The 21311-nt window shown below is 43.9% G+C and overlaps 1 protein-coding gene across 3 annotated transcripts in view; it reads left to right on the plus strand.

Annotated features, from left to right (window-relative positions):
* The window catches only part of ARL5B (ADP ribosylation factor like GTPase 5B), a 36476-nt gene extending 25752 nt beyond the window's left edge, over positions 1-10724 (plus strand). For all 3 annotated transcript variants that reach the window (XM_045004874.1, XM_045004873.1, XM_045004872.1), the window contains exons 4-6: positions 2043-2126; positions 3892-4043; positions 7360-10724. In XM_045004874.1, the coding sequence (XP_044860809.1) occupies positions 2043-2126; positions 3892-4043; positions 7360-7408 (285 nt within the window). In that variant the 3' untranslated portion in view covers positions 7409-10724. The remainder of the gene's footprint in view (positions 1-2042; positions 2127-3891; positions 4044-7359) is intronic.
* The last annotated feature ends 10587 nt before the right edge of the window (positions 10725-21311 follow it).

The raw sequence follows: 21311 nt of genomic DNA on the forward strand, positions 1-21311 counted from the left end.
TTTATTTGAAAGTACCTGTCAGCAAGTATGTCTGTAACAATACAGACACACAAAAAAATTCCCACGGGAATAAAGTTAAAGAAACTCTTATGACAGCCCAGTTCCTGTTTCTTCCCCTCCACCCCCAACTCGGTGGACAGACACCCACAACCCCTCCCCCATAAGCCCAGGGATACAGAGGGAGAAACAGCCTGATGCTCAGTACTAAGCTTGCATGGAGTTTCCTGCTCACACCTCCTTCCCTCAGGGCATGCTGGGAACTACAACTGCCGGGAACCCTCTAGCTTCCTTTTCTTCCTCCCAGCAGTGTCTTCTGCCTGGGAGCAGGGCTCTGCTGGCCCCTAGTGGCAACTAGCAACACTGCAGCCCGTTTCTGTTTGGGGGGGGAAAGGAAATTCTGTGTGCATATTAGGGTACGTCTTCCCTACCTGCCGTATTGGCGGGTAGCAATCGATTTCTCGGGGATCGATATATCACGTCTCATCTAGACGCGATATATCGATCCCCGAATGAGCTCCTGTCAACTCCGGAACTCCGCTAACCCAAACGGCGGTAGCGGAGTCGACGTGGGGAGCCACGGACATCGATCCCGCGCAGTGAGGATGGTAGGTAATTCGATTTAAGATACTTCGACTTCAGCTGCGTTATTCACGTAGCTGAAGTTGCATATCTTAGATCGATTTCCCCCCGTAGTGTAGACCAGCCCTTAATTTCTTCAAAATTCTGCATTGTACAGTGGTGCAGAATTCCCCCAGGAGTATACACCTGTCAGGGATGATCTAGATAATATTTAGTCCTGCCATGAGTGCAGGGGACTGGACTAGATGACATCTCGAGATCCCTTCCAGTCCTATAATTCTATACATTCTGTTCTGCCTGTGGGGACAGAGCCTGCCCCATTCCTACCTCCTCAGAAACACCTGAAGCCCTGCCCCTCCATGCTGAGCGTGCTGCAATAGCGAGCAAGAGGCACTGTCTCACACGCACGACGGTCCATCCTCCCCTCCTCCTCCCAGCGGTGATTTACATTTCTACCAGCTACTCCGGGTGCCCAAGCCGACCTACCTGGCTGCCAGGGAGTGGCATGTGACCGCTCTTGCGGCTTCCCTTTGCTTCCCCATCAGAAATCATTTTTCTGTGGGGAAGCAAAGAAATCTGCATGGGACATGAATTCTGTGCATGTGCAGTGACACAGAATTCCCCCACGACTAAAATACAATGGTGCAATCTCTGTATCGTGAAAGCGCAACTTACAAATGTAGATTTTTATTATTATTATTATTTATTATTTTGGTTACATAACTGCACTAAAAAACAAAATGGCGTAAAACTTTAGAGCCTACAAATCCACTCAGTCCTACTTCTTATTCAGCCAGTTGCTAAGAGAAACAAGTTTATTTACATTTACAGGAGATAATGCTGCCTGCTTCTTATTTACAATGTCACCTGAAAGTGAGAACAGACATTCGCATGGCACTTTTGTAGTTGGCGTTGTAACGTATTTACATGCCAGATCTGCTAAACATTTGTATGCCCCTTCATGCTTTGACCCCCATTCCAGAGGATATGGTTCCATGCTGATAACACTAGTTAAAAAAGTAATGCATTAATTAAATTTGTAACTGAGCTCCTTTGGGGAGAATTGTATGTCCCCTGCTCTGTGTTTTACCCACCTTCTGCCATATATTTCATGTTATAGCTGTCTTGGATGATGACCCAGCATGTTGTTCATTTTAAGAACACTTTCACTGCAGATTTGACAAAGTGAAAAGAAGGTACCAATGTGAGATTTCTAAAGATAGCTACAGCACTCAGCCCAAGATTTAAGAATCTGAAATGCCTTCCAAAATCTGATTGGGACAGAGTGTGGAGTATGCTTTCAGAAGTCAGATGTGTTGGTTAGAAAAGTCCAAGTCTGTTGTTCATAAAGAACATTTACTAACCAATGAGTCTCTCTTGCAAAAGTCAGACTACAGAAAATATATAGGTGGAACCTTGTTTATATGTAGTCTGAAAAAAACTTTTTCTTTTATTTTCCCTAGTTCATCATTCTTGTTGTTGACAGCATTGACAGAGAACGACTTTCTATCACAAAAGAAGAACTTTACAGAATGTTGGCTCATGAGGTATATTTAAAAACTCAGCATTCCAATACATTTGGATTGTAGGCTTCCTTTTTTGTTAGCACCCAAATAATTATAAACATGAAGACTTAACCTTTTACAAAACAAAGTTGTTTCATTAGCATAGGTATTGATGTACATTAACTGTGCTTTTTAAAAATTTTAGATTGTCGGTGTCTAGACAAGAACAGTCAGGATATCATGAAAAATACATGCTCCATGTTCTAACACTCTTAGGAGGGTTCATTCTATTGTAACAAGGTAGCAGTTTCTTTTATAAAAGTTATACAGATTATAAAAAGTTTTATATGTTTAACTTCGTGCTGTCTCACTTGTACTGTTTTTCCTTCCTCTGTCTTACAACTACAGCTAAAAATGAAATTTTGAAGAAGCTTGAAAGCTTCTAACACAAGTTTTGAGATTAGTTTTCACTGTTGCTTGCATCCCATTAATGTAAAGAATCATAAATAGTGTTATAATTGGTTAATCTTTGGATTATGCTTGCTTCCCTTCCTATCTCAAATGAAGTCTTGGCTATTAGCAGTACTCAGTGTTATCTGAGTGATTCATAATCTATTTCTAAAAATGAAAGGAGATTGTCTCTAAATGGCTCAGTTCAATAAAAATAGTGTTTGCTCTGGGGTTGGGGGTGAAAAATAAATTCTAAAATAGATGGAAGAAGCCTTTTATTCAAAATTTTCCCCATGATTTCAAAATGGATCCCAATATTGCACACACCTATTCAAATACTGCCTCAGCATTGGGGGGGAGGGGGGGAAGGGAAGGACTACATGACCTCTCAGGGTGCTTTTCAGCTCTACATTTCCATGATTCTAAGAAGTCTTAACTCATGTAAGTTGTCCTGATGACTGACTTCAGTCAGACTAGTCTATAAGTTAGGACTGCTTGTGAGAGTATGGATTTGCAGCACTGGACCTTAACTTTGCTTTTGTTTCTTTAAAGCATCCAGATATAGAAATGGATCTCCACTAATCCTAGCAGATTAATCGGTATTGAATTCTTAAAATTTGACCTAATGGTTTCTTGATTATGAAATGTCTTCCTCTCTCCTGCCTTGCTCCAAAAAAATCTGCTGTTCCTATTTTTGTTGCCTTAGTTACATGGAAAGTTTAGACAACATTCTAAATGTCTCACATCTAACTTAAACTATTCAAACATTACTAGTAAGAACTGCCCTTTAGGCAAAAGTGACAAAGCTCTTAAGGTATGAGGTGGATTTGTTAAATTATGAAGTTTAGTTTCTTCCTTTCCTGTCTTAATAAAATTTCTAAACCATTTAAATTTATTTAAAAAAGCACCTAGAGTTGGAAGTAATTTCAACAGAATTATGGCATGTTAACTCTTCGAGTCTGTCATTATCTCACTTAAAGATTTCCAGAATGTTCCTCCAATAGTAATCTAATTGGCTGAACATACTGAGCTGCTTTAGAAAATATATCATTTGTGTCTTTTAGCTTAGTCATCAGTGAAGTGTGGCAAGACCAAAGGACCAAGAAGTGAAGCAAACCCTAATTTGATGCCTGAGGAATATTAGTTAGAACAGCTTTCTAAATGAATCGTTAAGTTTGTCTTCCACTATAATTTATTGTTGCAATAAGCCTCTCAAAATTAAATGTTACTGCATAATTTTAATATAGAATGACTTTACTGTAACTGTGGGAAAAATATATTTAACATTATATAATCTTTAGATTTTTATCATAACATTGGCATCATAAGTACTATAAATATTCTGTCTTGCTTCCAGGATTTACGGAAGGCTGCAGTTCTCATCTTTGCAAATAAGCAGGACATGAAAGGTTGTATGACAGCTGCTGAAATATCTAAATACCTCACCCTTAGTTCCATAAAGGATCACCCATGGCACATTCAGTCCTGCTGTGCTTTGACTGGAGAAGGGTAGGTGTCCAGTAATGTGTGTCTAAGTTCAATAATGTAAAATAAATGAAAAATGGTGTGTGATTTAAAAGCCCATTGGCATTGGTCTAGGTCTTCTGAAATAGGATTTTTCCTATTTCTCACCTTTGCAGATATGACACCTTAAGTCAGTGATGAGCTGCCAAATTTTTAACAACCGGTTCCCTCCTCCCTCCAAAATTTTAACAACGGGTTCCCTCCTTCCCCCCCTCCCCTCCGGGGGGGGGGGGGTTGTGCCCCATCCAACCCCTCCATGTTCCTTGACACACACACTCCGAGACCCCTGACCCATCCCCCCCCTTCCCTGTCCCCTGACTGCCCCTTGCCGCCACCCAACCCCTCCTCTCATTCTCAATGGCCCCCCAGAACCCCTACCCCATACAACTACCCCTTCTCTCTATCCCTGAGTGCCCCCACCACCTCATCCAACCCTGCTCTTTCCTGACTGCTCCCCGGGACCCTTGCCCCCATTCAATCCCCCTGTTCCCTGCCCTCTGACTGCCCTGACCCCTATCCACCCCCCCACAACCCACCCCCTCCCTGTCCCCTTACCACACTGCCTGGGGACCGGGTCCACTCTGCCAGGACCACGACCGGCGCCGCGGGGCCCAACTCCCCGAGCCCGGCCGGACCAGAGCAGGCACCGCTCAGCGGCAGCCGCGGGGCCCGACTCCCCGGGCCGAGCCGCGGGGCCCGACTCCCCGGGCCGAGCCGCGGGGCCCGACTCCCCGGGCCGAGCCGCGGGGCCCGACTCCCCGGGCCGAGCCGCGGGGCCCGACTCCCCGGGCCGAGCCGCGCGCGGGCCCGACTCCCCGGGCCGAGCCGCGGGGCCCGACTCCCCGGGCCGAGCCGCGGGGCCCGACTCCCCGGGCCGAGCCGCTCCCGGGCCCGACTCCCCGGGCCGAGCCGCTCCCGGGCCGGCGCTAGGCTGGAGGGAGCCGCGGTCTGGGACCGGGAGCTGCTGAGCCAGCCGCACCTCCCCTCCCCCTCCGCACCCCAGCTTACCTGCCTCCATGCTGCTTGTTCAGGCTTCCCACGAACATCTGATTCGCGGGAAGCAGGGGAGGGGGAGGAGAAGGGGGCGGAGCAGCAGAGGAGCGGGAAGTGAGTTTGGGCCGGAACTTTTGTTAAATTTAGCAACCAGTTCTAAAATGGCTGCTTAATTTAACAACGGGTTCGTGCGAACCCGTGCGAACCGGCTGCAGCTCACCCCTGCCTTAAGTGTATCTTCAATAGGAGCCAACAAATATTTTAGTGCTCCCAGAAATTCCTACAAGTAGACTTCCATCCTTTCATCCTGGAATGTCTTTTTAATGTGCAGTCCTAACAGACCTTATTTTGACTTTTCAGATGTATACTCAAAAAGACATGTTTGTCAGCATTCACTATGACATGAAGACCTACTTTGTTACTGGTGTAAAACCCATTACCTATATGCAGTTGATGTAATTGACTTATTAACTTCTATCTCAGTTACTAAAATTTAAAACTGAGCTTTCCTCAGACCCCTGGCCTTCACAGATCAGACATTCTTGGTGTCTGACAGGAGCTAGCCATTGGTTTTTCATTCAGATTCAATTACCCAGTTTTCTTAGGTGGCCTAAACATATGCCTTGATTTTCAAATAGCCTCATCATTTGTAGAATTCATTTTGTTTCAGCAATAAAATAGTAGAAGAATATGCTCTGATAATGCTGCCTCAGGGCTTCAAAAGTAGTGGATATAACAGATCATTTGGAAGCTTAAAAAAAAAAAAAATCTTCCCCACAATGATGAAATGTGAAGTTTGCTTTTCAGATACAGCTGGAACTGTCCTGTGTAGTAAGTGTCTGCCTGTACCTCCATCACTTTCCTCTTATAATGGGAGGTACTGACCCATTTTTGGTCTATTAATTTTGGATATTTATTTCCAAAAATTAATCCATTGACTTGTCCAATTAGCTACTATTATTTTTGCTAAAGGTAACTTTGATGGGTAACTCATGAGGATCTGGCTTTGTGTAAACAGATCTACATTTTCAGGTCAAATTATTTCCTTTCATATTTAAATTGGTGATGTACTTACTGTAACTTGTTCTTAATATGGCTATTCTATGTAATTCCACATTCTCATTTCATAATTTATTGTAGGGAAGCCTTAATTAAGCCAGTGCCTTTTTCTTTAATGGACACAAAATAGAATTTTATTTGTTCACTTAATTTGAATAATTTGAATACTACTGAAAAAGGCTTTCTTTAATGAAAAGGTGGGATCACTCTCTTCTTGGCCCTATTGTGTTACCAAAATTCAGTGTGTTAATGAATAATATAGGGTCTTGCATCCGAAGAAGTGGGTATTCACCCACGAAAGCTCATGCTGCAAAACGTCTGTTAGTCTATAAGGTGCCACAGGATTCTTTGCTGCTTTTACAGAACCAGACTAACACGGCTACCCCTCTGATACTTGACAATATAGGGTCTGACAGTATACTACAGCCAAAAGAGAAATGTCACTGTCAGTTGTTTTAATCCATCAATATACAACTTTGGTGCTTCTTGGCAGTCAATTTTGAGTTTCAGCCAGACATGATTTTGTGTTAGCCTCACCCTGGCATTGAATGAAGATCTAATGTAAGCAGCATTTGAAATGTGATATTTGTGTAGGCCCTAAGGCAACAGTTATCAAACTGTGGGTTGGGACCCCAAAGTGGATCGGGAGGAACCCCGTTTTAATGGGGTCGCCAGGGTTGGCGTTAGACTTGCTGGAGCCTGGGGCCAAAGCCCAAGCCCCGCGACCCCAGGCGAAAGCCGAAGCCCAAGGGCATCAGCCCTGGGTGGTGGGGCTCATGTTACAGGCCCCTGGCTGGGGCTAAAGCCCTTGGGCTTTAGCTTTGCCCCACACCCCACACACACACCCAAGGCAGCAGGACTCAGGGGGGCTCAGTCCCTCTTCCTGGGGTCGTGTAGTAATTTTTGTTGTCAGAAGGGGGTTGCAATGCAATCAAGTTTGAATACCCCTGCCCTAAAGCATTGTGGTAAGTACTCTGTACTGCCATGAGGGAAACCCATTAAGATTTTTATATCTTTCCTTTCACTCCTTGGATGATATGTATTGAGAGTAGCATGTTTTGGCTCTAGAAAGGAAATTGAAGATGAACTTTCTTTCATGTGATTGGAGCTTTTGGCTGCTTTAAAAGAAATATTACCTAGGCCACATGCACCTGTAATTGATGGCAAAAGATGGTGCTTTTTGGTAGGATGACTTGTATGAGAGCAAATGATTAAAAGCTTCATTGCGACTTCTCTTATTAATTTTCAGATTATGCCAAGGTCTGGAATGGATGACCTCCCATATTGGAGTGAGATAACTTGTTGCAAAAGAGACTGCATCTATTTATTCTGTGAACATGAACATTTTGCTGGTACTTCTGGTTGCTAAGGCAGCGACCATGTTTAATTTATAATGACCGAAACCTCTGAGCAGCACTTGAATCAAGTGCAGCTGAACTGAAACACAAAGTATTTTTAACTTTTTTAATGCACTACTCTTCCACAGGATGAACATGTGAATCTGTTTCAGTATCAAAGTTCTCCTGACTATTCTAAGTTTTCTTGTTGCCTTGTAAGATATCTTTCATCATGGAAAATCTTTCACACTTGATTTTTGTAATGATGCAAACTGCTTCTGTAATTTACTACCATAGATAAATTTCTTCATTAACACTGGAAAAAAAGTGAGTAGAATGACGTTTACCCTAGCATAGCCCAATTTTTTGAAATCATTAAAGCTATCTGTGTTCAGATAGCCCAATTGCAGATATGGCTGTCTCCAAGGCAGGTTTTAGGTATGTTAAGAATTGAAATAGTCAGCACTGAAACAGTTATTTATGGTTAATATGCTTCTCTTCTCCTCCCCACCCCACTGCCTTAAAAAGAAACACACCCATTTTTATTCCCATGTAAGGTAAGTAGTTCTGGGTCATATTTTTACCTGAAAACACAAATTTGCTGGGTAGATAAAAATCAGAGTTTTTATTTAATTAAAATGCATTTTTCTTTTTAAAAATGAACCAGTTAAAAAAATTGAAATTGACAACATATTAAGTGCTAAATTTAGTGTAATCTTTTAAAAACAACAAAGAGTCTGGGGGTGGCACCTTAAAGACTAACAGGTTTATTTGGGCATAAGCTTTCGTGGGTAAAAAAAACACCGAAGTGGTGGGTTTTTTTACCCATAAAATCTTATGCTCAAATAAACCTGTTAGTCTTTAAGGTGCAACCGGACTCCTTGTTGTTTTTGTGGTTACAGACTAACACGGCTACCGCCTGATACTTGTAATCGTCTAAAATCACTTAAAGAAAAAAATTCTGCATCCTATATTCAATAAACTTAAATGGTTTTATTTAACTAAGAAACTACTTTAAAATGCTGTTTTTATAGTTCTAATTTAATTCCAGTTTCCAAATACAGCTTGACACAAATCCAGAGCAAAAAACATCTAGTAAATAAATGCTTCGTTCATCATTTTCTAACAATGTACAAATTAAGAATCTGGGTAAATGTATGTTAAGCAATATAATTGTTTAAATGAATGTGTATATAGTGTTGGCTATATTTGATTAAACGTGTTTTAATGGTTATACCAACCAATAAGAATGAACCTTTCTTTAGGGAAGAAAACTAAAAGTACAAATACAAAACAAGATTAAATTCCTGCTTGCTGATTAAAATATGGGACTTAAAATCACTTCGATTTAAATCAGTGCACCCTACAGCTTTATAAATTACGACTGTGGTAAAACTACAATGAGTATACTGAATGTGAAATGTACTGATATATTGCACTATATTTTAACAATGCAAATTTATACTGAAAATATTATAGACACTATTTCCTACGAAGACACTTATCAAATCTGACCTGGTTCTTGTTTAGCTGCGTGCATTAGAAGAAAGTAGTCCTGTGCTGAGCATATCATACTAGAATGAAACATTTTAGCATCCCTACAGGGAAGACTTAATTTTCTCAGCCAGAGAGAAAATTAGTAGTAAGCATTCTTGACAATAGAAATAGAAAATCCACTGCTTCATTTCCTACATCAATTTTCATATTGTTTTCCATAATAGCCATTGTTACCCTTGCAATGTTACTTTAGAAATGAAGTGTGTTTTTGCCAGACTAAATTCAGGTATAGTGCTTTGCTACCTGAGTTGTCCATTTGTGTTTAAAAAAATATCAGTTGAAAGCCCTACAGCAAGTTAGAATATCTCAACCATTTTCTATTTATGCTGTTCATAATGACCATATTCAGTACATTACAATTCACCTGTCTGAAGTGAATGTAATTCTGGTAAGGTTTGCAGTTTAAAAATATTTCTTAGCAGTTTATATATTGTCTGTAAGGAATCCTCATTCAGCATTTCAATGACATACAAAACTGTACAACAGTCATATCTAAGAAATGAAGTTACAGGTGTTTCCACATAATCACTTAAATTTTAGCTAAAAATGATTCAAGTACAGTTTGTTGTGATGCAGTATATTACCTAAAATATGGTGCATGCAACAGTATTTTGATTTTCTCAGACTAAAATCCATTATTTAACAAATAATGGGCCTGATTTTTAAGAGAAGCATCAATGTTGCTTTTTTCTCCAACACTTTTGAATGTGCTCATGCAAAATGCATGCACATACATATGACCAGTATCTGAAAATCAGGCCATATTTAAAAATAGTTGTTATGAATCTTAAGCTTTTCTGTTATTTATAAATAAAACTAAGTTGGTTAAGAGTAAATTTTACATTTCTACTCAAAGTACTTGGTTTCCTTCTGTGAGGCTTTCCCAAGATTTTTACACTGTTACAGCTAGTATTAAATCTCACCTCCTTTTTTTTTTTTTAAATTTCTATCAGAACTTGTTTCTTAAAGATTGTAATGGAAAATGGGCCTGTGACCAAGCAGGGCTTCTCTCCAACTCCCAAATATATGCTGCCATTCCCAGTCTCTTTCAAGGAGGTTTATTTTCTTAATAGAAGCAAGGTAACAGACAGAAAAAACAGTCTTTTAAGTCAGTCCTCACTTTCAGGTTTCAGCTGTGCCCCTCTTAGGCCTCTGGCAGCTTCCCAGTTCTAACCAGCTCTGTTCCTTGTCTGGGACAGCAGCCTCAGGGCTGTCTCTCTGAGTACCTGGTCCCTTGCTACAGGGGGCCTACCACCAGACTTAGCTCAACTCCAGTGTGTGTCTCTCCCCCAAGGCACAGCCTGTCCTAATCAGTCACCTTCTTCCTGCCCAATGGCAGTGCTTTTATAGGCTGATGTGTAGCTCAGCCCCTTTTAACTGGCTGATTGGACTCACCTGCCCTGATCCAGGGGAGCTGGGCCTAGTCTATCTACAGGGGCCAGCTACCCTATGACAGAGCCCTTGTTACATAATTAGTACTAGACAAAGCAAGAAATATGTAAATTGCCATTGGCATAAAGTATACTCCCCCTCTTCCTCCAAGGTAACTTTTTGTCTCTTCAATAATGTAGGGGCCATGAACGTCTCTGTATTAGGGGGAAATATTACCTTTTTCTAGGGGGAAAAAAGGAAGGCATTCACCATTTCTATCACACCATTTATCATACCAAGAGAAGTTAGAAAAGTAGGTCATTTTTGGTTGAGAGAATGGAAAGGCTTCATTTCAAATGCACATGCGATATAGTCTATTTGAATGTAAGTGTTTTATATCAAAATGATGTATTGGCATCACTGGATTTTTAAATAGTTCATTAGCTTTTGGTAAACTAAACTGTTCAGGCAGACTAAAAATGTGTATTTTGACCTTACCTTTATCTCCTGTCTTGAAAATAAAATCCCATGCCCAAATTAGTGTCCTTTCAGTGTTAGATTTATGATAGAAGCTTAAATACATTCTGGGGTGGAAAGCCTGTTGGACTTTAAGAAGGTCACTTTTCCTTGTTAAGTGTTCAGTTATGAAGTTTTCTTTTTTAAGAAAATATTTGTACAGATAATTCTGCTAGTAGTTTTTTTTCCCCCCTGCAAAACAGATTAACTATGACCTATTGTACTTTTACTTTGAGATAGTTGCTACTTAAGAAAATATGGATACTAGCTACACCATTAATTGGTTATAAATGTACATGAATGTTCATTGGCATGAGCTCTGTAAATACAGAATTGCTGAATGCCTTGCAGTTTGTGATCTGAATTTTTTTTATCTTCTCTTTAATTCTAACACTGCGTCATCAGGGCAGATTCCAAATTGCAGATGATAGATTTTTTTTTCAAGCTATAAGTAACTTTTTATTTAGCATTTATTTTTAACTTATAAATATCACAGTTATCACTCAAGTTCAGGTACAGATTCCAAAACTCCTCCCTATGAGTCTTAGGGCTACAAGACCATCCTTGTTATCTTCCAGCCTTAAAATAGAAGAGATGTGTGTATAAATAAATACATGCCCACATAGAGTACTGACCGTTGGCATTCTAGAGCCTTTTAAGTATGAGTAGTCATGATATATACAACCCTTTGCATAAGAATTCATATGTATCAGCAGCTAACTAATGTTAGTCTCTAGCAATTTTTTTTGCAGGTTTAAAAATATGACCTCCTTCACTTCTTGACATCTGAGTGTCTTTTTCTACGCTGGAAGAAGGACAGGGGATGCTGAATGTGGCTTAATTAGGCTGCAACTTTATTCCTAGATGTCTGGGAGTACCTGGCAGATAGAATTGTACAGTGCAGATAATTCCATAATCACTTATATATGCTTGGGGAGCCTGCTGTCAGGTCTCCCCTTTTACCCATCTGGGTCCCCAGCCAACTCTCTGCTGGATCTTCGCCGCCTTTCCCCTCAAATGATGGTTAAAAAGGATGGCCTGTAAAGGAAGAAGGAGACCTGACACTCTCTCTCTTCCCCCCGCTCTTTTCTGCTTCTTTAAAGAATACCTCCTTTAAATCCTTTACTTGCAGGTATTTTATTGGATCATTGTATTTAAGATCATTTCACTACACCAGCACAACTAACACACAGGCAGACTGGAAAGAGAACTTGGTGGATACAAGGTTATAAATAATGGAATTCTTAGTGTATACACACTTTTAGTTCCAGCCCTTGGAATGTGAAGTATAAACAAAACAAAGTGGTCTAGTTCTTAAGGAGACTGGTCAAAAATCAAAGTTATACTTTTAGCTTTTTACAGTATTCTGAAAACATAAGTTGTAGATATCCAGGGACTTGCTCTCTCTACAGCTCCACCACTGTTAGTTAAGTAACAACCTGAATAAAGGAAATTGGTTTAGCTTTGTTTTTCTTTGAAATACTAAAATAAAACAGTGACAAGCAAGAATATACTTCATATTGACTTATGTGGTGACAGTCTAAGGTTGATATTTGATTTGCCAGTTAACCTGAATCTCTGGTACCAGTATTAGACTCATGTTGACAGCAGCGAGCCCATAAATAGGCACCATTGCCTATGGCTATATTTAACTTGGCAAAGTACGTTCTAAAATATTTCTAACCTTTTCAACCAAAAGAATGTTCCTTTTCAGTTAATATTTTTCTTGTTTTCTCTGACACTAGTGCTGATATAATGCTGCAAGCTTGGGAGCCAAAGAAAAGGACTGAACAAAAGCAATTGTAATGCTTATATTGTAAGTTACTTGGGACAATGTAAGATTATAGGCCAGTATTAGGCCCGAATGAACTATCGTCTTAAATTCAGTTTGGATGTTAGCATAAGTAATAGGCCCAAAGCACATAACCAAAATGAATGAGCTTCTGAGAAAGGATTGTTTGTGTTAAATGTGTAGTGATGCTTGGCAGTATCAGCATTGTCTTAATGAGAAATTGGGAAATAAAGAGAACATGATTAATTGGGCATCAGGTGCAACAAATAATTGGTTAGAAATGGTTAGTCCAGTAGTTGAGGAAAAATATGGCAGTGGAGAGATAAGGGGAAAAATAACTTGGAGAGCAGAGTGCAGTCCTCACCTGCTTCAGCTGACATTAGCTGAGATCCAATAACCAGCATTGACATCCCTTGTTTGCTATAGTATATTTAAAAAAAAAAAGAGAGAGAGAGCAAGGTTTCCTAGGGGTTCTTCATCACAGCTTTTCCTTACCCTTGTAGAGTCACGCCATGATGAGATGGAGTCTTCCAGTCTTGATCTGGTTGAGTATTTGGCCAATGCTTGTGATTGTATTGTTGCTAGTGTATATAACAGGGGTCTGCAACCTTTCAGAAGTGGTGTGCCGAGTCTTCATTTATTCACTTTAATTTAAGGTTTTGCGTGCCAGTAATACATTTTAACGTTTTTTAGAAGGTCTCTCTATAAGTCTATATATTATATAACTATTGTTGTATGTAAAGTAAACAAGGTTTTCAAAATGTTTAAGAAGCTTCATTTAAAATTAAAGTAAAATTCTGATCTTATGCCGCTGGCCTGCTCAGCCCGCTGCCAGCCTGGGGTTCCATTCACCTAGGCTGGCAGCGGGCTGAGCGGGGCCTGCGGCTGGGACCCCAGCTGGCAAGGGGCTGGCAGCCAGAACCCCAGACCAGCAGCGGGCTGAGCGGGACTGGCGGCCAGGACCCCAGACCAGCAGTGGGCTGAGTGCCTCAGCCTGCTGCTGGTCTGGGGTTCCATCTGCCAGCCAGGGTCCTGGCTGCCAGCCCTGCTCAGCCTGCTGCCGGTCTGGGGTCCTGGCCCTGCCCACATAGAGTGGGTACCTACCTTCTCCTTGGTTCTGGCCCATTCTCTTCCTCTCTCTGCACTGAGCTGAGGGTGGGAGTGCACTGAGCACAGGGCTGGGGGTGAAGGGTCTGGCCAGGAACTAGAATGAGGGAGGGGGCTCAGGGTTGGGGCAGGAGGTTTGGGTGTGGAGCGCTTACCTGGGCAGCTCCCATTTGGTGTGAGGGGTGCAGGTGGGAATGTGGGGGGTGGGGGTTGCAGGAGCTTCCGTTTGGTGCTCAGGGTGGGGATGTGGGGGGTTCAAGAGTCAGGGCATGGGGTATGGGGGGCTGGATATGTTACGGGGTGCAGGAGTTGAGGTGTGGGGGGTGCAGGGCTCAGGGCAGGGGGCTGGAGTCACGGGGATGCTCCCAACCCCCGCCCTGAGCAGCTCACGGCAGGGGGCTGGAGGGGATATGCCCTGATTTCCACCCTCCTTCCCCAAGGCCCCGTCCCCACTTCTTCTCCGGAGCAGCGAGCATGCTGTGGTTCCGGCTCCACTTCTTCCCCTCCCTCTCCAGGGCCATCAGCCACAGGGAGGGAGAGGAGGCGGGGCAGGAACCCAGCATGCTGGGGGAAGAGGCGGGGGAGGAGGGAGCTTGGCTGCCGGCGGAGGCTGCCCTGCAGCGGCTGCCCAGGAGCTTGGCTGCCCGGGAGCTTGGCTGCCCGGGAGCTTGGCTGCCCGGGAGCTTGGCTGCCCGGCGGAGGCTGCCCGGCGGAGGCTGCCCGGCGGAGGCTGCCCCTTGCCCCCGCAGGAGAGCGGAGGGCGGAGAAGAACAGGCTGGGCCGGGCAGGATTTTTAATGGCACGCTGCTGCCTGCCGGAGTCCCGCTGCCGGCTTGGGTTCGACAGCGGGCTGAGCGGGGCTGGCGGCCGGGACCCCGGCAGGCATCAGCATGCCATGAAAAATCATCTCGCATGCCATCTTTGGCACGCGTGCCATAGGTTGCCGACCCCTGGTATATAATATAAGGGTGTATATGCATATATTGATACTTAGGATGCAATACCAAGTGGCCTTTGGACTAGTAAAGGAGTTCTTGTGTGGAAATTTGAGTTGTTGAAAACATTAATAAAGTATTAGGAAAATTATTTGCAACAAATAGGGATAGTGTCTTCCTTGGATGCTACCTAATGTGACAGTAGAAATTGATAGCGTTAGATAACTACTAGAAGACTGGATAAGCTTCTTCCTGGAGTCTCTGTTTCAAAGCAAAAGAGAGACACTTTGGATATTTTCTACCATGAGGGTCTCTGTTTACTATGCTCAGCAGAGCCAATTAACCTTTCAGGGCATTTCTCCTCCATACCAGCTCTAGCTTCCGGTCTATTAATTCACATATGTTTAGAGAAGGCAACAGACAAGCTTGTAGAAAGCAGTTTAATTTCCAAACTTAAATGAACTCCTTCCTCTTTCACTCTTTGTAAGCATCTAGAATGGCTGTTTTATCTCTAGAAGGAAACTGTGCTAAATGACATATTTGTAATGGACCAACATTTTTCTTATGCTGGATACTATACTCCAAAACTCATCTTGGAATTCCAGCATGTATACCTGAAGAGTTTAGTGAATAATCTGTTGGTTTGATTCAGTTGGCAAAGGAGATGGGTTGATAAATATATGTGTGGTTAAGAGCTCAGCTCATAAAAGACAAAATGCAACAAATAGCTTTCATCATTTATTTCAACTCAATGCACTCTACTTTCCCAAAGGTTGAAGTACCTAAAGTACCTGACAAGGGGTGGGAGTGAAGTAACAAGCTGTCAGTTTCGGGGCAACTGCAACTATATTCCCTCTTCATGGTTGCTCGAGGGCACCCACTGAAAGGTTTCCAGCTCCCAGTTTCCACATCCTAGTTGTCACTTCTCTTGGGCCAAGACCCGTGTTTCTCCCTCTTGACCTGGGTTTTTCAAGGCTGCACAGCTCGCTCCCTTATACTGTGATATTTTCAGCAAGCCAGTGTCTGCAGCCTTTGAAGAGAAGGCAAAGTGCAAACAGGTGATTGACCACAGTTACACGTTACCACATGGCTCTCTATAAGCAAGGATGTTTATCCTTGAGGTGAAAGCATTACAGAGAAATGTATTTAACTGCAGCCTGTCAGCCACACTGGGATTACACCATGGCTCTCATCAGCCTTGGTTATACTGCAGGGTGACTCCAACACAACCCCAATCTTAAATTTTCCACCAGAAATGAATGTCCTGTATTGCCCAGCCCTCTCCTGGATAATACATCTTATGCTGGGTCTATTATTTCTTTAAAAGTAATATGTGCATAATTTGCCACCCAAATAGAGATTCCCAGACGTTGATGCCTGGTACTCATGTGTGTCTGTCTCATTGGCTGCCACCACTACTAGGGAGCCCAGAGGGAGATTATTACAGAGATGTTTGAATCTCTGAGAGAAGACGTAGAACCCTTCTCTACTCTTTTTGCAGCAGATGACAGGGAAGCTGCCAAAGAACCTTGTGGGCTCCAAGATAGACTTATTAATAGAGCTATCCTAGCTGGGGCTGCTGATGACAAGCTGTCTACATGTCTATAGGACTTTTCCTGGATCACCTCTGGGTGGATCTAGGGCCAAAGCCACCATCCTCAACAATTCTTAATGAGTCTTGAAATCCTCAGGAGGCAGAGAGATAGGATCTACCACAATTACCTAATCAGAGAATGAGGAAGAGGATGCCAATGGTGCTGAGGACTGCTCCAGTTCCTGCTCCTCTCATGGATGCTTATGAGAGGAGTCCTGAATCTGCTCTGTGCTAGGCTCGGTACCAACCCTAGGATGTTTGTGGCCTTGATGCTCCTGATGGCCTGTAGGTGGAGTCAGGTGAGGTGGGTGAGGTGATGCTCTCGCCTGAGGGGGAAATTCCCATGGGTTTCAAAAGGCCACTGATACGGCCCCAGTCGCCAACTTTTCAGTATGCCCCCTGTTGATACTGATGCTGAAACCAGAATGGACAAGAAGTATATTGCAGATGGTGAGAACAATGAGGTTGGGACACAGAGGAACCCACTTCACAATCTGATGAAGAAGAATCCTCTTCTTGCAGGGATAGTAGGGCTGTATCTCTCAGTACCAGTGAGGTATGTTCAGACTCTAAAGAAAGGATAGCTCAGTAGTTCATCTGTGGCTTTTCCTTAGACAGTGCCATATTAATTGGTACACTAAGAGCCGATTCTGGTGGACATGCACAGTATGAAGGTGAAGTCGCTAATGTTGGTACGTTGGGCACCAGGCAAGACTCTTGAATTACTAATGATGGCAGTTCTGCGAGATTTAATGAGTCTCTTGCAGCCTTAAATGCCTTGGAAGTAAATGGTATTGGGAAAGCATTCTATGATACCAGGGCATGAGGCAGTGCCAATAATGGTACATCAGGAGTCACGCTCTGGAGTCGTCAAACTACCCAGCTCAGAGGTATGCTCCAGAGACTGCCTCCTCTTTGAGCGCACTCCCAAGACTTTATATGAGCTTGACGTCTTTGCCTCTTTTGATCCTGGTACCAAATCCAATTTACAATGCTCTTCTTTGGTCCTGGAAACACTGATCTGCCTCTCAATACTAGTAATGCCAGAGATGCACTACTAACTCCTGCTGAGGTACTCGTTACCCTGACTGAGCTAGATGGTTCAGATGGAGGATGTAGCACTCATTCCAGAAGAAGATATTTAAGTCTGACTGTCCCATCCTTCTTGGAGTGGTGTAGCGGGGTGGTCACCCACTCCTGCCCTGAGGGGCTTAGAACAGTCCAGCAGAGGGCTGTGGTTGGGGCAAGCAGCTCCCAGGCTGATTGGGGAAGTAGGCACCCCTGGGAGCCACGCCCCAAACTGACCACAGCTGGCCTCTATAAAAAGGCTTTGAGCCAGGAGCACAGTCAGTCTCTCTCTGCTGCAGGGCCTTGTTCAAGGCCCCATAGAGACACTGGGTTGCAGAGAGAGGCAGCAGGTCCAGACCCAACCTTGGCTATGATGAATGTCTGTCACTCTAGTCTGCCTCAGGGCATGAGGGCAAGTTGGTGACTGGCAGTAGCCTACAATTGAGGTGAAGTGGGGATAGGGGGTGAGGGTTCCTTTGGGAGGGGAGACCCCGAGACTGAGGTGTTTACTGCCAGGGGGCAGCACCCCAGATAATGGGACACCGGAGTCCAGGGAGCAGGGGTGGCTCTAGGATTTCCGCTGCCCCAAGCACGGCGGCACGCCGCGGGGGGGCGCTCTGGCGGTCGCCGGTCCCGCGGCTCCGGTGGACCTCCCGCAGACGTGCCTGCGGAGGGTCCGCTGGTCCCGTGGCTCCAGTGGACCTCCCGCAGGCATGCCTGCGGATGCTCCACCGGAGCCGCGGGACCAGCGGACCCTCCGTAGGCATGCCTGTGGGAGGTCCACCGGAGCCGCCTGCCGCCCTCCCGCGGCACACCGCCCCAAGCGCGCGCTTGGCGCGCTGGGGTCTGGAGCCGGCCCTGCCAGGGAGGGACACGGGGGCCAAGTGGCAGTGAGATACTGGCCTGCAGTGGGTGCTTCAAGGTTGGCAGAGCTAATTCCCAGAAGAGACCAGCAGGAGGCGCCACATTGCTACAAGTGGGCTTAAATCCCTTACAGATGCTACAGCATAAGAATCTACCACAAGCACTTAAGGCAGCTGGGGTGAGGGTCACTGATAGGCACTGACTTCCCAGAAGAGTGGCAGAGTTTGAAACCCAGAGAGCACAGCGTATTGCCAGTATTGAGATTGGGCACTAACTAAACAAACGGGAAGTGGGGAGGGCCCAGTCCTCACTACTCTGCCAGGAAGCAATTCTGCTTTGTGACTTCTGCACTGGCAATTTTGTACTTCTAAATGTGGCCTTCCTTCCAGGGTCTCAAAATAAGCTGGCTGATTGTCTTAGCAGGTTGTTTATCAATCACCACGAATGGTCCCTTCACCCAGACATAGTAAGGTCCATTTTCCAGCTCTGCCGAATTCCCCATGTGGATCTGTTTGCAACAAAAGGCAACAGAAAATGTCACCAGTTTTGCTCCTGGGCAAGCCACAGTCATGGCTCATTGATGCATGCTTTCCAGCGGTCATGGTGAGGATCTCCTGTACACTTTCCCCGTCATCCCTCTTCTGCCCAGAGTTCTGTGCAAGGTGTAGCAGGACAAGGCCCGTGTTATACTGACTGCCCCAGTATGGCCCCATCATCGTGGTTTTCAGAGCTCTTAGACCTATCAGTCAGTCCCTTACTGTCACTCCTGCTTCACACAGACTGGATTTCACAGAAGTGTGGCTACCTCCTCCACCCCAATCTTCATGCCCTTCATCTGACTGCTTGGAGGCTTCATGGTTAACATCGGTGAAGGAGACCTGCTCTAGAGAAGTTCAGAATGTGCTGCTGCATAGTAGAAAAACATCAACCAGATAGAACTACTTACTTGGCTAAATGGAAGAGCTTTTCCATCTGGTCCAGACTGAAGGTAGCATTATTAGTAGCCATTATACTGGCCAGGAGAGTGGGGCACTGAGGGGGCTAGTATCAAATCTTCCATACATGGTTTTCTATGCAGACAAAGTCCATCTTCAAAAGTGGTTTCCACTTTTCATATTAACCAAGCAATCTTCTTACCAACCTTCTTCCTAAAGTCTCATGGTAACAAGGGTGAGGCGAGACTGCACACTCTGGACAATAGAAGACCTTTAGCATTTTATCTGGAATGGACTAAACCTTTCAGGTCTTTGACTCAATTGCTCATGAATGAAGGGTAGTCATGTTTCTACTCAAAGGATATAATCTTGGACATCCAGTTGTATTTGCCTATATTACCAGCTGGCTAACATGAAGCCACTGGAGAGAGTGCTGGGTTATTAGATTAGGTCCCAAGCAACGTCTGCAGCCTTTCTGGCTAACATTCCCATATTAGACATTTGCAAAGTGGCAAGCTGGTCTTATGTCAAACGTTTGCCTCTCACTACACTATCAAGAATTGTTTCCAGTTCTGGGCACCACATTTCAAGAAAGATGTGGAGAAATTGGAGAGAGTCCAGAGAAGGGCCACAAGAATGATTAAAGGTCTTGAGAACATGACCTATGAAGGAAGGCTGAAAGAATTGGGTTTGTTTAATTTGGAAATTTGGAAAAGACTGAGAGGGGACATGATAGCAGTTTTCAGGTATCTAAAAGAGTGTCATAAGGAGAAGGGAGAAAAGTTGTTCACCTTAGCCTCTAAGGATAAAACAAGAAGCAATGGGCTTAAACTGCAGCAAGGGAGGTTTAGGTTAGACATTAGGAAAAATTTCCTAACTGTCAGGGTGGTTAAACACTGGAATAAATTGCCGAGGGAGGTTGTAGAATCTCCATCTCTGGAGATATTTAAGAGTAGGTTAGATAAATGTCTATCCAGGATGGTCTAGACAGTATTTGGTCCTGCCATGAGGGCAGGGGACTGGACCTTATGACTCTAGAATCTATGAATAAGAATCTAGAGATGCTACATTTTGATGAATGGTCCCTATTCAAGTAGACTCCCAACACACCTTCACTTGGGACTGCTTTGAGTCACCTGCACTGTGCAATCACTTAAAGAAGAAATTATTACTAACCTTTCCATAACTGTTGTTCTTCAAGATGTACTGCATATTTCTATTACACAACCTGCCCTCCTTCCTCTCTCTATTGTAGTCTTCCTGTAGGAAGGAACTGAGAGAGGTTGGAGCTGGCTCTGCCCTTTATGCCTGCATGCAGTCTGCAAGGCAGCAGAGAGCACTCGTGCTACTCTGACAGATACCACTAAGGGAAAAAACTCTTGACAACTGTGCACGAGCATGTACGCACATCTACAGTGGAATGGACATGTGCAACACATCTCGAATAACGACAGTTATGGAAAGGTTAGTAACTGTGTCATCTAGGAAGGTAAGGCTCAAATTTAAAGAGCTTAGAGAGTCATTTAATAACTGAATTAAAGTGCAGAGATACAAGTGAGCTGTCCTGATGCTGAATTGTGATGTCATAACAGTACCTTAATATCTCAGACATACCACCACTACCTCACCCCCGCCTCTTCCCCCCCCCACCCCCCAACCAACCAATTATCCTCTTCGGCTACTGGGAACAAGAGAAATTTCAGTCATGGCTTTTCTTTCCCTGTGCAAGGGGGTGGGGGCGGTGGAGAGTGGATATTTTGTACTGTCAAGTGTGTCAGGGAGTAGGGGGTGCACTCCACCAAACATCCAAGAACAAAAAGACTGCTGTACTGATCAAACCCCCTGTTCTCCAATGGCCTCTCTTTTTCTCAGCAGCTAGGGTGGGGAGAGGTGATGACTGAGTAACACTGGTGAAAGTGAGGGTTAGATAAGTGAGATGATGTTTAATTCTGTTCTACCCATTCAGTTTAAACTTTACTACAGAGAACCTTTCTAGATTTAGTACAAATGGATGGTAGGGAAGCTCTTGTGCACCTGGATTCCAAGTGTACCGTTACATCACTCTTTTTGCAGTGAGGCTTATTTTTGTATTACAGATTAGGGTTAAACATTACTATAGAAAATT

The sequence above is a fragment of the Mauremys mutica genome, chromosome 2, assembly GCF_020497125.1.
Source record: "Mauremys mutica isolate MM-2020 ecotype Southern chromosome 2, ASM2049712v1, whole genome shotgun sequence".
NCBI lineage: Eukaryota > Metazoa > Chordata > Testudines > Geoemydidae > Mauremys > Mauremys mutica.